Source organism: Vipera ursinii, assembly GCF_947247035.1.
Source record: "Vipera ursinii genome assembly, chromosome: 5".
Taxonomy (NCBI): Eukaryota; Metazoa; Chordata; class Lepidosauria; order Squamata; family Viperidae; genus Vipera; species Vipera ursinii.
This window is the reverse complement of record NC_139518.1, coordinates 77,157,196-77,178,100: the sequence shown is the minus strand read 5'-3', so window position 1 is coordinate 77,178,100 and position 20,905 is coordinate 77,157,196. Positions and strand designations below refer to the sequence as shown.

Below are 20,905 nucleotides of genomic sequence, written 5' to 3'. Positions count from 1 at the left end.
GCCTTCCTTTTTCATATATGTTCCTATACTGGACAGTTTTGGGGATTTGTATTGGTCTGGGCTCTTGACTACCACCCTTGAGGAAGGGGGGTATATAATTCTAAATGTAGTATTAGCTACTGACTAGTTTCATTCTTATTGGGACTCTTCAGTATCCATCTGTTTGTTGGTGGAAGAAGAACTGAAAGTGCTCCTTGTCTCCTGTTGCATGAGAACTGCAACTGTAGGTCCAGCATTGCAGGAAGCATTGGGAACTGTAGGAAGAGAGCTGGGTTGACTAAAGCCCTTTTCTTTGCCCTTGTTTTGAGACCTAATGTACACCTCATTGTCCTGCTGTTTCTTGTTACTTATAAGACTCTGATTCAGGCCTGAGAAAGTGCTGTGTCATTGTTCAATATAGGTGGTAGCTTATTAGTAAGGGGTTTGAGTAGTTTGAACTTTGAGTTGTAGATGGCTATCAGTGGTATTTTTGTTTCTGTCTTTTAATAAGGTCCTTCCTAGGAATTGATCTAGCTATATTGATTTGTCTGATCCCTCTTAGTGAATAGTTCAGTCTCCTGAATGCCTAGTTTAATTCCATCAGTTGAGTAACTCTGTCAAATGAATCAGAAAAAATCCACTTGTAGCACAGAGTTTGGCTATAAATGTTGGATTTGGTGGTGTATTCTGCATGGAGCTGGAAACACACTGATATGCATGATGATCTGTAGATGTCCAAAATAATGTATGTGTATATGTGTATGTATGTAATGTATGTATATGTGCAGTTTTACCAGAACATCAAGAAAATTGACCTGTTCTAAATATAGCTTGAAACTGAGACTGAGGTTGATGGTAGGATGAAAGCTGTTGATGTCATAATTTGAAATTTAATGAGAGATTCATTTCCTTGAATTTAGATGATAAAAACATCATCAATGAATCTCAGGTAAAGGAAGGACTTCAGCGAGTAAGAAATAAGAATGTGTTATTTTAGGTCGCCCATGATGATATTGGCATTTCCCCCCTACAAGATGTGTTAGAGGTAGAATCTCAACAGTAAGCCCTACAGAAGTACTTGTTTATCTTGACTTTTAGTTATTGTTTCTTGAACCATTTTTTTATACCTTATTTATTTTATTTTATATCATCCTACCTCAATACTTCACCTATCACATAACCCCAAAATTTGCCTTTGAACTCAGAGGTTCCTGGTGTTATGAGATAAAGAGATGTATAATCAACTCTGAACTCTGAAACTAGTCAAGGTAGCCAAATAACTGAACATAAATGAGTTTCGCAGTTTACTTCTATGGAAGACTATCTCCTGGAAACCTGTGAATTTAAAAATAGAGTCAAGGTGTGTGGTTTTTTTCCCCCTCATTGATTTAATGAAGAATTGACCTCTTCTCTCCTAAAGAAACAGATCAGATTCCCCTATAGTGATTATTTTTAGGAAAGTATTGTGACCAATAAGTGTTCTACTCATCATAGAAATGGCATCTGAACATACACCCACAATGAGTTTCTGGCTGGTGAGTAAACAAAACTCTCCTCATATGTTTTAGTTAAATTTTATCTTCTTTTCTTCCCAGACTATTATAGCTTTGAGCATTTATCAGCTATTTCTGTTTAAACTGACAACCTGAGAAAATATTTGATGCTCATATAGACTCTATCCAAGGGATAAAGATAAGGAGAGCAGATTATTTTTTTACCGAGCTCCTATGCCAGGACAATGATGTGAAAGCAGCAATCTTGGAGCTTAGGCCAGCCCAAATCATAAACAGAATGTTTCCCCTCACTTATCCACAGATAGTGTTATCTATTCTTAATAACAGCATTAATCCAAGAAGATAGGATACTAGCGGCTCTGTTCATTTTTCTCTAAGCAAGTTGCTTTCCTGCCATCTTTATACCATTGATCTTGTGCAGATTAATTGGTTTCCTAATACGAATGACAGAAAAAGATCCCCATTGTTGTTCACCAATTCATTTGTTCCATCAGTGCTATTACAAATGAGTCCCTTTCTGTAATCTTTTGGAATTTCCCCATTCAAGTGTTTATTGATCTAGATATGAGACTTCTTTTAGACAATATTGCAACAGCTTATTCATTCAAAAATGCTTGTCCAGTTTGGACAGCTGCCACACTTCCTCTTTCTTATCTCCATCCTTGTGGATTCAAACATTCCAATGGAGTTAGAGAAACATTACTAGGCCTGGTCAAAATGGAACTGATTAACTCTTACAATACAATGGCCAAAATGGATAGGCAGAGATTTTGTCTAAAATTGAACCTTAAGCTATGGAATTAATTTATGAGACAATTATTGTCAATAATCGTCCTTCCATCTCCACACCATTCAATACAACTGATGAAGCTTCCAGGATAGGAAGTGAAATGTCTTCTTCCTCAAAAAATCAGTCCAGTTGCCTTTTCGAAATAAAAATCACTTTTGATACAACCATGGCCCCAATAAACAAATACTGAATTCAACCTGATCTTAGTGATGATCCTGTAGGTAATATTTATCATCTAATCTATCCTAATGTTTTATTTCCTCAAGTTTGAGTTCTCATTGGCACACTGTGACCTGAGTCTTTCTACTTTCTCCTTTTTCAAACAGATCCTCAAAGACTTCCAACAGTACTATCTCCTACTGAATCATACTGTTTATTCAACTTACCTCATCCTATCTCCATCAAGAAAACCTTCACCTTAATTGACCCAATATCATAATCAATCTTCCAGCTGACCAAGCAAAGGTCAAAAGCTGTCCTATTCCTGGAACATTGCTGCCTGGAAATCCAGAATAGATGATCCATATTTTGAAACTTAATTAGTAAATATGATTTCATTTTGTTATAGGACATATGGTCTCCAGAGCCTCCATTGCTCCAAGACTAATTGGTTCACTTTGCTGAAGCTGTTTCTGTTGATATAAGAGTACAAGGTTGAGTAGGCATTTGTATGTTTATATCAAATAATCTGTTGTCCCCAATTTCTAAGATGAGGGCAGGTGAGAAAAAAGCATTAGCCTCTAAGCTAGTTCACCAAGACATGTTTTACTAACAAGTGTTTATTGTCCTCCTTGCAAGAAGCTTTCCTCAACAAATGCCACTTGGGATAAACTTGCAGAATTACCTGACAGAGCTGACCTGGTTATCCAAAATCTAGGTCCTATTAGCAAATGTCGGATACAGCCTTATTGACAAAGCTTTTTTATTGAGTTCAACAGCCATGTTTCTCATCCAAAAGGCCAGAGGTGAGGATATCACTCCAGAGATCAAAGCATGAATTTAGCATGACTAATGATTAGATGGTCTTACAAAATGTCAAGAATGACCCAACTACTTCTGCCTCATATCAGACCCTTGAGCTGCAAAAGCTACTGATTGAGAACTCAAACTCTGCAGAGGTTTTTGCTATGTATAACACAATGATACACAAGTTTGATGGGTAACTATCCACACATCAGCATAGGTAAACCTCCACATTCCAGGCAGAAAATCTGATTCAAAATTATAAATTCAGTAATTGACCTGTCACCAGGGATAGATTTCTAGATCTTAAGGGAAGCTGTAAAAACCTATTGAAAAGGAAGAAAGAAATACACGAAATAACCAGGAGTTACCTTTCCAGTTCACAAGAGACAAAAATCCTACTCTGTTTTGGAAGATGATTGCAAGCACCTCAACTAATAGGTCATGCTGGCCAGAAGGTATGATTTCATTAAAAAGTTGGGTAAAGTTTTATAGCCAATTATAGAGATTCCCCTTCCATCAGCTTTTCATTTCAGCCTTGCTAGATAACATTCATCTTTGACCACCAATCTCCCAGATGGACACCAACAAATTGATTAACCAACTAAAAAATTATAAGGCCCTTGGCAGTGATTTTATACTCACTGAATTGTTGAAAAATGTTTCTGACAGGTAATCTCCTCCTCTGGCCTCCTTATTTATCCATATTAATGATACCTTTCAAATGCCTGAAGACTGAAGCCGTTATATTTCTGTTCCACTGTTTTAAAAAACTAATAACAAGGAACTTTCTAGTAACCATGCCATAAGTCCACTTACTATTCCAGTAAACCTCATAGCTGCTTCCTATGTTGCAAGCTTCTCAGTTAGTTAGAACAGGAGAAATTCCTAACTGAAGAAAAAGCAGACTTTAAGGAGAGCAGATCAGCCATGAATGAATGTGCCACCCTGCTTTTTTTTTCCAGAGAAATGTGGAAAACATTTCCTAGAGGAGATCAATCCCGACTGCTCTTTAGAAGGCCAGATCCTGAAGCTAAAACTCAAATACTTTGGCCACCTAATGAGAAGGAAGGACTCACTGGAGAAAAGCCTAATGCTGGGAAAGATCGAGGGCAATAGAAGAAGGGGACGACAGAGAATGAGGTGGCTGGATGGAGTCACTGAAGCAGTAGGCGTGAGCTTAAATGGACTCCAGAAGATGGTAGAGGACAGGAAGGCCTGGAGGAATGTTGTCCATAGGGTCGCGATGGGTCAGACACGACTTCGCAGCTAACAACAACAAATGCTGCTTTTATTGACCTAAAAATCTGCATTTTATTTCATATCCAGTGAAGGGTTCTGGTGGAAGCTGGTTCAGGCATCTATAGACTTATACACTATTCCAGGTGTCTTCAAACGTGGGCCCTTTTATGACTTGTGTACTTCAACTCCCAGAATTCCTCAGCCAGCATGCCTGTTTAATCAAGATGCTGCATGCTAATATTGTCACATAAGTTAGATCCAATAGTAATGGTCTTCTTTCTGCAAATATTCTCATCCAGACAAAAGTGAAACAGGGATGCATCTTGCCTCCTCTTCTTTTCATTCACTCACTGTCAGTTCAATGGTCACCGGCTCTAACCAAAGCAGAATTTCAATCCCTATAGTTAAACTACTGTATTACCTTATTTGTTTGTTTGTTTATTATGCCTATTTCCTTTACAAGGGGACCCTGGGCAGCTTATGCTAATGATACCATCATTTCTCTCTCTTGGTCTAGGACAGGCATGCCAAACTCACGACATCACATGACGTCACGCGACGTATTGTCACTTTTTCCCCATTGCCGGCAATGGGGAAGGCGCGGTTTCATCGTAATGCATCCGGCCCTAGACAGGCCTGGTCTAGGATGTTTGTAGACATTAGTAGGTCATTATCAATGTTAGAATATTGATGAGCTATGTCTGTGCCCATGACTATGCTACTGTTTATAGGTATATCTTGCTAAGGGTGAAATAGTTGTATTCAGTAAAAAAAAATCACACTGTCTGGTGACAGTGAATGCTGCTTTGGCATCTGCCATGATGTTCTTGATAACATTCATGTTAACATTCATGTTCATGTTTGGCACAGGTGCCTCAGCATCTACGATGGCTAAGGAAAGATGGCTAAGGGAGATAGCCTATCAGATGTGGCGGCTTTAGGTTGTCTATAGCAGGCGTGTCAAACTCAATTTCGTTGAGGGCCACATCAGCAAATCCAAAGAGAAGCACAATGCCGCCTAGCCCCCAGCCTGCCCAGTTTCGGCAGGCAGCAGGCTGCTCTCCTCACAGCACCAAGAGGCTGAGCTGGGTGGCATGAATCTGAAGAGAAGCGCAACGCTGCCCAGCCCCTACCCTGCCAAAATAGGTAGGACCATGTGCTGGCCACTTCTAGGCAATGGTGCATTTCTTCATTCCTCACAAAGGGTGATACCTCCCCAGCATGCACTCAGGGGGCAGTGCCGACGCAGCAGGGGCCAGCCCCTCACTATTTCCAGATGGCCTTACGGAGCTAAGACTGAATGTATTTCAGCATAGATGACCACCACAAAATTGTACACTGGCTCCTGGCTGGCCAGGGCCAAGGCAGTGGGGGCCGTTCCCTCACTGTTTCCAGGATGGCTTCACGGGCCACATGAAACCACTTCACGGGCCAGATCCGGCCCCCGGGCCTTGTGTTTGACATGTCTGGTCTATAGTGTCTTTTATGGAGCTGCCAATTTTGATGGTATGATATCTGAACACTTCATATGTTCATCAAACTTCATATTCCAGTTACTTGAGACAATGGAACAGCCCAGGTTGCTTGGTATCTATCATTTGGGAAGTAGTCAGGACTTACGGAAACAGGTAGTCCTCAACTTACAACAGTTCATTTAGAGACCATTCAAAATTACAAAAGTGATTTACGATCATTTTTCACACTTACAATCATTGCAGCATCCCTATTGTCACATGATTATCATTCAGATACTGATTCATATTTATGACAGCCGCAGTGTCCTGGTGTCATGTGATCACCTTTTGCAACCTGCTGAGAAGCAAAGTCAATGGGGAAGCCAGATTGACTTAACAACCATGTTACTACTATCATTTATGGTGGATAAATGATAAAGCAAAGAAATATTGGAGTAGGATTCATATTCTAATACAGAAAATTCTTAAAGTGAACGTAAAATTAAAACCAGAAACTTTTCTTTGGGGTATCGTGGAAAAAGACTTGAGGAAAAAAATGGAACTTTGATGTTATCTATTTTGACGGCAGCAAGACTACTTTATGCACAAAAATGGAAGGACACTTCGATCTCCACAATGGACGAACGGCTGTAAAAGTTGATAGAGTTGGCAGGGATGGATAAATTGACTGCTTTGATCAAAGAAAAAAAAATAACTACTTTTGTTTCTACTTGGAAATTGCTTCTGGAATTTGTGCTTGCGATGGAAAAAAAATGGAACTTTGATTTTGGATTTTACTGATTAGATAGATTTATTTTTATAGAAATGACTAGTTTATACCATTATGTAAAAGTTGAGGTTTGATATTGCTGTTTTATTCTACTGCCCAGAGGGAGTCAGAAGTCAATGCCTTTTTTTTTCTTTTATCTCTTCTTTTCTACACTTCTCCTTTCCCCCTTCCCTTTCTTATTTTTCTTACTATTTGCTTTCATATTTTTGTATTTTATTTTATAAACTATTTTTTTTAAAAAATCAACCCTGTTGCTAACTTAACTGCAGTGATTCACTAAACAATTGTCTAACTTAGCAAGGAAGGTTGTCAAACAGGGCAAAATTCATTTAACAAATGTCTGACTTTTTTTTTTATTAAAGAGTTTTACAAAAAACAAAATTTTACAATATATCCCCAAATCCCTCCCACACCAAACCCACCCACTTCCCCCCCCACTTCCCCCCCCCACTTCCCAGAGCTAAATACAGGATTATAGTTACAATAATCATATTCTAAATAAAAATTATGCATAATATACAATTAACCAAATTCATAATGCGCTTTAACTCTCTTTTAACATAACTACCAACAACGTACCAATAACAATATCCCACTAAAATCTACTCATAAGCTAAATGGTACTTTTTAGTCCCATATTTGTTTTGAATATAATTTATCCATCTCCTCCAAACTGAAATATATCTTTCCTGTGAATGATCCTTCAGATAAGCAGAAATCTTAGACATTTCTGCAAGATTCGAAACTTTAAACACCCATTCTTCTACAGTGGGCAAACTATCCTTCTTCCAATATTGTCCCACCAGTAACCGTGCTGCCGTTATCATGTTCAACATCAAGTTAGTTTCTTTAACATCACAATCTACAACAATAACATTCTTAACCGAAGACGAAAGATCAGTAGTAATCAAAATGAAGTCAATCCTGGAAAAAGATTTATGTTTATCTGAAAAAAAGTAAAATCTCTGTCTGTCATATTCCTTTCCCGCCTTTCCTTTTCCTTTCCTGACTTGGCAATAATTTTTTTTTTGGCTCAATTGAGGTTGTAAATTGAGGGTCACCTTAGAAATATTTTCATCAAAATATGTAGTTCTCTCTGATATGTTTTTATGGGATGTGAGAAAATTGGTGTATGTGACATTGGAAAGTTGCTTATACCATATTTTATACCAAAAGAAGGTATAAAACGCAGGATTATTTTGAGGGTTTTTTTTCTTCTCACACATCCCTCTTTCTTAGGACTGATTTTTTTTCCTGAGACTCCTAGTTTTTCATTAATTCCTCATTCCCAAGTTCAGGTTCACATTCTTTAAGAGTCTGGCCCCATTGTTTCTTAGAATCACTTTAAGTCAAAAACCACTTTAAGCCACTAAAAAAAAGATTACTTGATTTTGATAAAGGCTATCATCAAAATCGACTTAAGGCAAAATGGTTCTAACTAACAGCTGTGCTGCTCAATCCTCTTAAATTTCTTTTCATCCACCACTGACTTGTTAAGCTAAAATGTCCAAATAAGGCCTCTGTTCTTTTATAAATTTAACCACTATTACTTTCTCAGATAACTTTGTTCTTAAATTCTTCATCTGATTTTGAAATCAAGTCTTCTGTGATGATCAAATAATAATAATAATCTCCATAGGGTATAATTACTAAATCCAATGGTTTTGTGATTATTTGGGACTTCCTGTGTGAACGAGGGGGGGATGAAATTTTGGCTTTCGGTTTTGATAATTAAGTGGGGTTTTTTTTATTGAAAAGTTTTAACATACAATTTTTCCTTTAAAAATCCCCCCTCCCCGTCCCTTCTCCCTCCCCCCCTACCTCTCCCCCCTCCCCCCCTCCCCCCCGACTTCCCAGAGCTAAATACAAGGTATATATAAAAAAAACAATCATAAACAACCATATACTAACAACCATAAACTCTAAAATCCATCACTCTCTAGCTTATATAGGATAAAACAAACCTTAGTAATATTAAATATATATAGAAAAACTAAAATAGAAAAAGAAAAAAAAGAAAGAAGACTTATTCAAATGCTACATAAAACTTCTTAACCCTATACTTGTTCTGGATAAACTCAATCCATTTTCTCCATTCCATAATATAGCGTTCTTGCGAGTGATCTTTCAAGTAGGCCGAAATCTTCGCCATCTCAGCCAGGTCGGAAACCTTTAAAGTCCACTCTTCTATGGTCGGCAGTTCCTCTTTCTTCCAGTACTGACCTATCAAAAGTCTTGCTGCCGTAATTAAATTCAACATCAACTTAGTGTCCACAACTGTAGCATCTGTAATTATTCCCAACAAAAAAAGTTGCGGACAAAACTTTATCCTCTGTTTAAAAATCTTCTGCATGTTCCACCAGACTTTTATCCAAAAGGCCTTAACCTTTTTACAAGTCCACCATATGTGAAAATATGTTGCATCTTCATCACCGCACCTCCAACATTTAGGCTGATAATTCGGATACATACTTGCAAGCTTTTTAGGATCTAAATGCCATCTATAAAACATTTTGTAAAAATTCTCTCTTAGATTTTGAGATTGTGTAAATTTTACATTCCTCACCCAAATCTTTTCCCACGTGTCCATTGTAATAACTTCCTGGATGTTTTGGGCCCATTTTATCATACAATCCTTAACAAGTTCTGTTTCTGAATCAATCTCTATCAACGCAAGATATATCCGTTTAATATGTGCTGGTCCCTGATTTCTGATTTGCTTTATCAAATTTTCATCAGTCATTGTAAAACCATTTTTCTGGTCTTCTTTCCACCTGGCCCGTAACTGAGTATATTGAAACCAATTTTGAACAACCTTCTCTTCTCGCAAGAGGCTATATGATTTCAAACACCAAACATTTCTTTCCAAGCTTAGGATCTCCTTGTACGTAGTCACATCATGTTTGAAACCAGCATGTATATTTTCTATTGCGTGTTTTGGAATTGCCCACAGTGGTATCTTGCAATCTAGCTTATGTCTATACTTCTTCCAAACTCTCAACAATGCCTGTCTTAAAATATGCACTCTAAACACATTGTCTACCTTCTTGTCATACAACAAATATGCATGCCAGCCAAACAACAAATCGTGGCCCTCAAGATTTAATAATCTCTCTTGTGTCAAATTAATCCAATCACTTATTCCTACTAATGCAGCAGCTTCATAATATAGTTTAAGATTAGGCATTTTAAGACCACCTCTCTCACGAGTATCCTGTATAATCTTAAGTTTAACTCGTGGCCTTTTCCCTGCCCAAACAAATTTATTGATACCTCGCTGCCATTCCTCCAAATTAGAATCTTTCTTAAGAATTGGTATCATTTGAAATAAAAATAAAAATTTAGGCAGGACATTCATTTTCACTGCTGCGATCCGTCCCAACAAAGACAATTGCAATTTTTCCCAACTCTCCAATTCTTTTTGAATTTTCCCCCATAATTTTTCATAATTATTTTTATATAAGTTTGTATTAGAGGGCGACAAAAGCACCCCCAAATATTTAACCCTTTTAACAATCTCAAATCCAGTTAATCCTTCTAAGAGAGCCTTTTGCGAAACTGTCATATTTTTGGCCAGAATTTTGGTTTTCTGTATATTAACTTTAAATCCAGAAACCTTCCCGTATTGTGTTATTATCTCCATCAGGTCCACAACAGAGTTCTCTGGCTGGGTCACTGTAACAACCAGATCATCTGCAAATGCTCTCAATCTATAATCCTGATCTCTAATTTGTATCCCCTTAATTTTTTCCGAATTCCGTATTTTAACCAATAATATCTCTAATGTTAACACAAATAACAAGGGCGATAACGGACACCCTTGCCTTGTGCCCTTCTCAATATTACATGCTTCTGTCAGACTATTATTAACTATAATTCGGGCAGTTTGTTTTTGATATAATGCCCTAATCGGTTGTAGAAAATTTTCCCCAAAATCCATTTTATCTAAAACTTTCATCAAAAATTGCCAATTCAATTGATCAAAAGCTTTTTCAGCATCTAGAAAAATTAGCGCCGCAGGGATCTGGTTGTTCCTTTCCAAAAACTCTAACACATCAACTATATGCCTCACATTATTTTTCATTTGCCTACCACTAATAAACCCCGTTTGGTCCCCATGAATCACCTGTTGCAGAACCCTCATCAATCTATTAGCCAAAACCTTAGCAAATATCTTGTAATCTGTATTTAAAAGCGATATCGGTCTATAATTTTTAACTTGAGTACCATCTTGGTCTTCCTTCGGAATCAAAGAAATAAAAGCTGTTCTCCAAGACGGTGGCACCTTTCCCCCCCTCTGGATTGTCTGGAACAGTTCCTTTAACGGTTTCATCATCTCTAATTGTAAATTTTTGTAGTAAGCCGCAGACAAACCATCCGTACCTGGTGCTTTATCCACCTTCAATTCCTTAATTGCTGTAAAAATTTCTTCTTCTGTAATTAATTGATTAATCTCCTCTTTTTGTACTTGCGTAAGAACCGGGATGCTAGCATTCTCCAAATATATATCAATGTCTTTTTCATTAATCTTCTCCTTAGCATATAATTTAGAATAAAAATCCACAAAAGCATCCTTGATAAGGTCCTGTTGAAACACAACCCTTCCTTTATACTCAATTTTGTCTATATTAGAAGCCCTTTGTTTTTTCCTCAATCTATAAGATAACCATCTACCTGGTTTGTTCGCGTTGCAAAAAGTATTATGCCTGGCAAACCGCAAATTGGTTGCCACTTGGTCAGCCATTAATTTATCAAATTGTCCTCTTAACAGTTTAATAGCCTCCTTAGTCTTCACATCCTCTGAATTCAAAATCAAAACCTTTTCTTTTTCCTTTATTTCATTCTCCAGTTCTTTCCTCCTAGCTTCCACAGCACGTCTATGTTTATTATTCATATATATCAACACCCCTCTCATATAAGCCTTGCTAGCATCCCAAACCATGTCCATAGAGGTGCCCTTATTCATATTAATTTCAAAAAAATCCTTCATCCGCTGTTTGCATTCTTCCACATTTCTCAGATTTCTAAACAAATTCTCGTTTACGCGCCATGAGCGCCTGTCTCTATTCTCCTTATCAATCTCTAGCCAAACTGGACTATGATCAGAAATAGTTCTTGCACAAATCTTCACCTTTTTAGTCCTTAAAAAAAATCATTAGTCAACAAAATAAAATCGATCCTGGAAAAAGATTGATGTCTGTCAGAATAAAAAGTATAATCCTTTTCCTGCAAATGTCTCTTGCGCCAAATATCTCGCAGTTCCAAGTCATCCTTCATTTCAAAAAAGGATTTAGGCAGTCTAGCATGACTTGGGACGCGCTTAAAAGCTCCAGCCTTGTCCATCTGTACATCCAAAACACCATTCCAATCCCCCATAAAAATAAAAGATTTATAATCCAACTGGGTAAGCTTTGTATGAAGTAAACTAAAAAAGTCAGCTTGTTGTTGATTAGGAGCATATAATCCAACTAAAAGCGTCTTTTTACCTTCTAGCAGCAACTCTATCATAACGTATCTTCCATGCTTATCTGCTTAAATTAGGTCTGCTGTTAAAGCACTTTTAACATACGGTAAACAACCACTCCATTTTTCTTATTCATTGCAGAAGCAACAAATTGCGTACCCAACCTTGAGTTCGATAAATACTTCTGATCCACAACCCTAATATGCGTTTCTTGCAAGCATATAACATCTATCTTAAATTGTTTTAAATATTGAAAAACTTTCTTCCTCTTCTGTGGTGAATTTAGTCCATTAACGTTCCAAGTTAAAAATTTAGTTGCCATGCATATCATCCCAAAGCTCTTGGAGCACTGCTTTGATAGGACTATCTTTTTTAGGCCGTGCTCCTCCCACTGCTTGGCTGTAAGTACATTGTGGAAGTTCCATAGACTTCTGCTGATCTTGTTCTTTTATCTTTTTTGATCGTTTTAAAGCAGCACGCGTCACCCTCTGTTCTCTAGGATCATCCAAAGAAGTTGTAACTTGATCTCCTCCAGCACCATTCTCCTCTGTCTGTCCATCTTCAGCCTCTTGATGTTCTCCTTCTCCAGATCCCTTTGCAGCTTCCAGAAGTGTTAATGGGGTTGCTTTTAAAACATTGTTGTAAAAATCACGCGCTTGCATCACAGTAACCAGACGGTACCTTTTACCTTCATGCATCACCATCAACCCAGCTGGGATCTCCCATCTGAACCTTATATCTCGTTGCTTGAGCTCTTGCACAAGAAATGTAAAATCCTTCCTTCTCCTTAAAATCTTTGGAGGAATTTCTTTTAGAACCAGAACTTCTTGATCAGCAATCACAACTTTAGTATCATAGGCAGCTTGTATAACTTCATCTCTAATTTCCCTTTTTGCAAAATAAACCACCACATCTCTAGGCAGCTTTCTCTGTCTAGCAATCCATGAATTCACACGAAACACTTTATCCATGCCTTCTTTTATTTCAGATGCTGGCTGATTCAATACCACTTCGAGAGCCTCAGAAACCAGCTGCTTTAGATCTTCCTTAACATTCTCTTTTAAACCTCTGATTCTAACAGCAAACTGCATCTGGTAATATTGAGCAAGACTCAATTCTCTATCCATTTTGTCTCTTAAATCTTCATTCTCCAATACTTTTGCTTCTAATATGGCATTCTTTTGAGTCAAATCTTCCACTTTTTCATCCAAATCTTCCACACATTCAGCCACTTTATGCACTGAAGACAAAATGTCTACCTTCATCACACTGAACTTCTGTTCCATCCTCTCTTCCATTCTCTCCTCCAATTTCTCCAATTTCTCCTCCATCTGTGCAAATTTATCACCCATTGATTCCAGAATTACCTGGGTATGTTTTTCAAGAGCATCTTGTAAATCCTTCGGTGTCAATACATCAGGAGGATGCAACGCCTGCAATGATGATTGTTGCACCGGAGAAGTTCCAGCACTCCGAAGAGTTTTAGGGGGAGGTTTAGCCGCCATCTTTTACTTTCAATTGTGACGCACTTTCACTTTAAGTTTAAAAAGTCCATCAAGCTCGAGAGTAAAATAAAATAATCCTCTTCACCTTTTCCTCTTGTACCGCTCTGCCTGCTCTTTTTATTCCATAGTCCTTCCTTCAGGCAGGGGTGGTCGCAGACGCCTGGCTCTGCTCCAAGAAATCCGGAGCAGAGACGCTGACCAGCTGGGAGCGACCCAGGCTACGGGGGAGTTCGATCCTTCAGCCGCCCAAGCTACAAGCTCAGGCGGCCCCGGAGAACTCGACCCCTACCTGGGGCCTCACCCCCTCCTCTTCTCCCGAGGAGGGGGCTTCAAATTCACCCGAACAGCTGATCGGCGCTGTTTCGGGCGAAAATTACTCAGCTGAGCCGCGGGCAGCCCGGGAAGGCTGTCTCCGGCGCCGCGCAGCCACCGGAAGTCCAATTAAGTGGGTTATTTTTATAGAAATGGCTAGTGGTTATTATTTGGCATAACTGAAAAGTTGATATTGTGACTTATTATGCATATTAGTGCACCAAAAAAAGTTGGAAGTCACTGCTTTTTGTTTCTTTTTCTCCCTTCCCTCACTTTATTTCCTCTTTTCCCTTTCCTGTTTTACCATTATCTTTATTTCTATTTGTACATATATAGGCTCACTTCTACAAAATCTAGCCAAATTTCTTGCCAAACAACTACAGCCTTACGCAAATTCCATCACCTCACACGTACAAAACTCATTCCAATTCATAGAGATCACAAGTAAACTAAACTTACAGCCCTGTGACCTACTTGTGAGCTTCGATGTCATATCCCTCTTCACCCAAGTGCCAATCAAAGAAGCCTTGACAGCTATCCTAAATAAATACAACCCCCCAAAACACATCCTAGATCTGACCAACCACTGCCTATCAAACACATACTTCATCTACAATGGACAAAGATACAAACAAATGGAAGGAGCACCCATGGGATCACCCCTTTCACCTGTCATCGCAAACCTCTACATGGAACACTTTGAAACCCTCGCTCTAGAAAAATCCAACCACAAACCCAAACTCTGGCTCAGATACGTAGATGACACCTTTGTAATCTGGCCACACGGCAAAGAAAAACTGGATGACTTCCTCACACACCTCAACAGCCTACACCCCAAAATACAATTCACCATGGAAACAGAAGCTAACAATCAACTTCCCTTCCTTGATGTCTTAGTCTACAAGAAATCCAATGGCTCCCTAGGACACACTATCTACCATAAAAAAACACACACAAACCGCTATCTGAATGCACTCTCACACCACCACCCAGCACAGATCAACTCCGTAGCCAAGACACTCATCTCCAGAACAAAACACCTAGCTGACGAACAACACCTAAAAACCGAACTACACACTCTCACTAATGTACTAACAGCCAATGGATTCCAAAGAAACATGATTACCAACTTAATCCGAAGAGAGACACCCACAAAAACCCAAGACAGAGAACAAGAAAATGGCAAAGCCCTCCTCCCATACTTAAAAGGGACCACAGACAGAATCAGCAAGGTCCTCCAAAAACACAACATCAAAACAGCATTCTACAAAGACAGAAAAATATCCACCATCCTAAGAAACCCCAAAGACATAATTGGTTAGAAAACCAAGGAGTATACGAAATCCCATGCCCCACCTGCCCCACCACATACATCGGACAGACCAACAGAAGAATAAGTGCACACATTGAAGAGCACAGGAACTCACTCAGAAAGGGAGAACAAACTTCATCCCTGTTCCAACACTTTAAAGCCACGGGACATGAAATTGATTTTAAAAAAACCAGAACTATCGCCAAAATTGAACATTTTAACAACAGAATAATCAGAGAAGCCATCGAGATAGAAAAACGCCCCTACAGCATGAACAAACGAGATGATACCTCTCGCCTACCAGCCATTTGGAAACCCGCCTTGATTGACAGACGAGTCCCAACCACCAAGAATGATACCAGACCCAAACTCATGATAACATCACATGACATCACCACCACACAACCATTCAAAAAGCAAATCCGAAGCCACAACGATAACGACACACAACCACAAAACAGAAACCTAACTACAGCTGCAACATCAGCCACTTTAAACCCCTCCAAACCACACAATAAGCAAACTGACACCCACTATAAAAACATGGCACCACCACAAACACGGAGCCGAACAAAAGCAATACAACTCACCAGTTCAGGTCTAAGGCTGGCAGCTGAGACCAGCCCATCCACTCAAACCACATCCCCACCCAATCAGAACACAGCCCCCATTCAAAACACACTCCCACCCAATCAGAACACAGCTAACCCCCCACCCAATCAGAGCACACCTTCACCCACAGAACCCTCAGAATCTCAGAAGGGTATGGCTGACTGATGAAATGCATATCAATCTCCCTTTAATTCTTTGTTAGTAATCTAAAAAAAATTACACAAATATCAGCTGTCACTGTGCTGACTACTGCCTCTCAATGGCCTTCGGTTAGGCTGAAACAGGAAATAAAGATTTGTCCCATGTTTGGGGCCTAGCAAGGTAATCTAAAATAGTTAACAAGCATTTAACATATATATATGGCAAAGGTTCCCCGCACATGCGTGCTAGTCGTTTCCAACTCTAGGGGCCGGTGCTCATCTCTGCCAAACTGCCGATCTTCTGATCGACAAGCTCAGCGTCCTAACCCACTGAGCCACCACGTCCCATATATATAAATCCATTAGGTAATTAATTTGAAAGGCAGAAGAAAGTTAGAGGGAAGGAATGTCAGAAGTTGGTCTACATAAAGTTTGCCTTATTTTGTTTATTATCAAGGGCCAAAGGGAAACAGTTCTTCCCCAGTATTAGGTACTAACAACTAGCTTTTTAAAAAATAAGCAATGTAATGTTTCCAAATGACCATCAGCAAACACCCTTCACTCTGTTCTTAAGATCTACTTTGTTGCTTTGGAAATAACAGTGCCATAACTTGCCAAGGAACAAGGATAAAATCAGAGCAGATCAGTAGCCTTTATGTGTTCCCTTGAACTTGTTACAGTATTGAATCTGTTGTGTACTTTTTATGTATCTGTAGAAAAAGAGATCCAACAGTTTGTGGTGAAAGAAAAATGAAAAATGGGGTATAACTTGGAATATGAGCTGAAAATGCAAAATTCTTCACATAGGAAAAAATAAATCAAACATTAGCATGTGATATAACTAGCTTTGCAACAATAACTCTAAAAAGGATATTGGGATTACAGTTAATCATAAATTGAATACGAAGGTAACTTGGCTGCAAAACAGCAAATATAGTTTGCATTAATAGAACATTGTTTCCAAATTAAGGGAAATATTTTATTTTTCTATTTTGCATTTGCTTAATCTCAGCTCAGGTGTTGAATTCAATTTTCGGCACAGTGTTTGGAAAGGACCAAGACCAATAAAATTGGGTATATACATGTTTTTGGAAATTATCAGTCAAAAGATGATCATGGCTTGTTTCCTGTTGTCTCAAGGTAGATGACACAGATTAATGGTCTTCTTGTAGGGGAATGCTAAGGAAAATACCCTTTATATAAGAGCAGTTTGATGACAGAATCAAATACTTAGAGAGACAGTTGGTTCTGTTCATTGGATGTAGTCAAAGCAAAGGCTTTCCAGTCATGTCTTGAAGGTACTTTACACGATTCCTACCCTGAAGAGAGTTGGAATTGATAGCCTAAATCAGGGTGCCTGGCTGAGGAACTCTGGGAGTTGAAGTCCACATACCATAAAAGGGCCAGGTTTGAAGACCCCTGGCCTAAATTGTCTTTTCCAGAACTATGATTTTATGATTCAATATTGATGAACTACAACTCCCAACAGCCCTAGCTAGTGTCACCAAAGGTGAAAGTTGCAGAAACAAGCATTCGGAAGCTGATCCATAGTCTTATCTCTGAAGTTGATTAAACAATTTGAATCAGGAGTCTATCATGCAAGTTTTAATTTGAGTGCCTTTTTATTTCATGAAGCCTTATCTGTGACAAGATTGGGTGGGATCATGAAAATCTGTAGTAATTAACTTGTACTTTCCAATGTGCATTTTACTTTAATCTAAGCAATGCTGTTGTGTAATTTTAGACTAGACTAGAATAGACTAGAATAGACTAGAATAGAATAGAATAGAATAGAATAGAATAGAATAGAATAGAATAGAATAGAATAGAATAGAATAGGACCCTGGAGGTCTTCTAGTCCAGCCCCCTGCTCAAGCAGGAGAACCTACACCATCTCAAACAAGTGATTGTCTAGTCTCTTTTTAAAAATCTCCAGTGATGGAGTGCCCATGATTTCTGGAGGTAAGCTGTTCCACTGGTTAATTGTCCTCACTGTCAGGAAGTTTATCCTTAATTCCAGGTTGCTTCTCTCCTTGATCAGTTTCCAACTATTGTTTCGTGTCCTTCTCTCTGGTGCTTTGGTGAACAACCTGACCCCTTCTGCCTTGTGGCAGCCCCTCAGATACTGGAACACTACTTTTAGTAAAGTGTGTATTCTCATTTTTCTCCCTTTTGTTTTGTTTTGTTTTTTTTCCCTTCAAAATACTGTACTGTATATCGGGGTCCCCAACCCCCAGTATGTGGACTGGCAGCAGTCCACAACATGCCAGAAACTCGGCCGTACAAACAAGCAAAGCCCCACCTGCAGGATGCAGGCAGAACACAAAACCACACCCCATCCAGTCCATGGAAGAACCTTTCTCCAGGGAACCGGTCTCTGGTGCCCAAAAGTGGGGGGGGGGCAGCACTGTTGTATATTAAAGTTACAAATGATTATTGGCAATCTTGTTTCAGTTGGGAGAGTTACCACCATACTTACAAACAATTGCATACAGAATTTGGGTTTCCTTCAAGAATTTTTAAGCGTGAACCTTATATCTGTTCTTTCAGTTAACACCAGTTGGAACCACCATCTTCACTGGATTCTCTGGGAACAGAGGCGCCACAGATATAGATGATGGACCCAATGGCCAGATAGAGTATGTCATCCAATACAATCCCAGCGATCCAGTACGTGAAATTTTATTTTCAGTAAATATTGTTGGAATATTTTTTTTCTTTTATAAAAGCAAAATAGATATGCGTAATTTATTCCTTTATTAATCTGAATGTATATTGAAATGTTTAAGTAATGTATTTTCTGGTCAGGTTTTGTCTGACTACTATGAATGGAACAAGGCAATATTCTTAAAAGAGATTTTATGGTGGTCGTAGTTCTTTGAGTCAGTTCTGGCTCCTGATGACTACATGAACAAATTGCTTTGCTTATCATCATGAAGTCAGCATATTGAATCCAGTGAATGTAACAAGTTTTATTTGCACTTGGTAAAGAATATTGGCAAAATAATAGACTGTTCAGAATGGTTTTCCCAATAAGATTGAGCTATATGAAACAATTGTTCTGTCCATGATATATGGATTTATTTCTAATGGGGTTCTTTCAAAGCCAGATGACTTTAGATGGTGAGTAGAAAACCATAGGAACTTGAATTATCAAATGTCAGTTATCCATGAAGATGGATACCTACCCCTTAAGGCCAGGGATCTCAAAATAGGTTAATATTTTTCTACCTGTCCTGTTAACAGGAGCTGTGTACCTGGGTCCCAACCAAAAGACATCTTTTTACCTGTTGGGATCCAGAAGGACAACCTTCTCTGCCATGGCCAGCCTTCAAATTTGACACAAATAAAATAAAATAAATAATAAGCCTTGGACCTTGATAGTAATGATGAGATCATTTTATGATCAGCTTGATCATGAATGTCCTTGGCTACTATTTTAATACTATTCCTGTTTTTAATTTTGTTTTTCTATTCTGTTAGTTGCTCACTTTTCATGTATATAAATTAATTAATTGATTAAAGAATGAATGAATGAATGAATGAATGAATGAATGAATGAATGAATGAATTCTACTGTAGTCAAACTAGAATGCAATTTTAATGAAGAGTTAAATGTATATCTGGGTAGACCAGTCAGGTCCACTACAAAGTTTTAATGACTTTGAAGGAAGGCACATTATGATGCCCTCTCTCCTTATTTAGTAATCACAATTTGTTCCAGCAAAATGGTCATTATGTCAACAACAACAACAACAACTTTATTGATTATCCCTTGGGCCATATCAAAGTACAAAGTTCCAGCAACAAACCGTCACCAAAACTTGATAAAAACAATCCAAAATGGAATTTGATAAAATACAATTTAAAATGGAATTAAAATACAATTTAAGTTGAAATAGTAATAAAATACAAATTTAAGATATAGATAAAATATGATAACATTATATTTCGGAGTCGCCCTTACAATCTACCCCAATCAGTCCCATATATGCAGATCTTAACCGGATCATTTTGTTTAAATACTGTGCTACGTTGAATGTTATTTTCAAGTTCTGGCCGGACATAAGGTAAATTATTTTGATATGGGGATCCCAATGGGTCATTTGTTTGGTATATAGTGGTCATTATGTGAAATGGTTGCTAACAAACCATGTGACACACATACACACACACACACACACACACACAGAGAGAGAGAGAGAGAGAGAGAGAGAGAGAGAGAGAGAGAGAGAGAGAGAGAGAGAGAGAAATTACGAAGATCACTGGGTGCTGCTCTTTCATTCAGATGAAATTCTCTTGTACAGCAATGCCAGCATTATTCTTACTCCAGCATGCATTGTTGTCAGGTGTGAAAATTTGGGTACGCACGCCCAAATGTTCATGCAGTTCATGCATTGGTTGAAAATTGATTTTCTGCTTATTACCTTTGCATTTGCGAACAGTTGCTAACTGATGCCGTTAAAAAGGAGCGGCTGTATTTGGTAACCTGTGAGTTCCAGAAAGTTCATAGCCTTTGCTCTATAAATCTTGATTTATTCCAGAAAATACCTATTGTCACAGTTATTGGGAAAAGAAAAAAATATCCATGGGATAAGGATTGATATTTCTTCAGATTTTGGAAACATTAAAATTTCAATGAAGAAAGGGCCATGATTTTATTTATGTTGTATCAGATTGGGAGAATCTACAGCTGAATTAATAAAAAGTGTACACCCATCAAGATCGCTTACATCAGGCCAAAAATATATTTGAGGTCCTAACTGTATAGGGGGTTATTGTTTATGATCTAATATGTCCCGGTGCCTGGAGGCGGTTCAGGTCTGGA

General features: G+C 38.4%; 1 protein-coding gene across 1 annotated transcript in view; it reads left to right on the top strand.

Moving 5' to 3' along the window:
• Nucleotides 1–20,905, top strand: part of PCDH15 (protocadherin related 15) — a gene marked incomplete at its 5' end in the record, with an annotated part of 427,034 nt that overhangs the window by 102,801 nt on the left and 303,328 nt on the right. Inside the window, one exon of the mRNA XM_083364768.1 lies at nucleotides 18,628–18,747. Coding sequence (XP_083220894.1) covers nucleotides 18,628–18,747 — 120 coding nt within the window. The remainder of the gene's footprint in view (nucleotides 1–18,627; nucleotides 18,748–20,905) is intronic.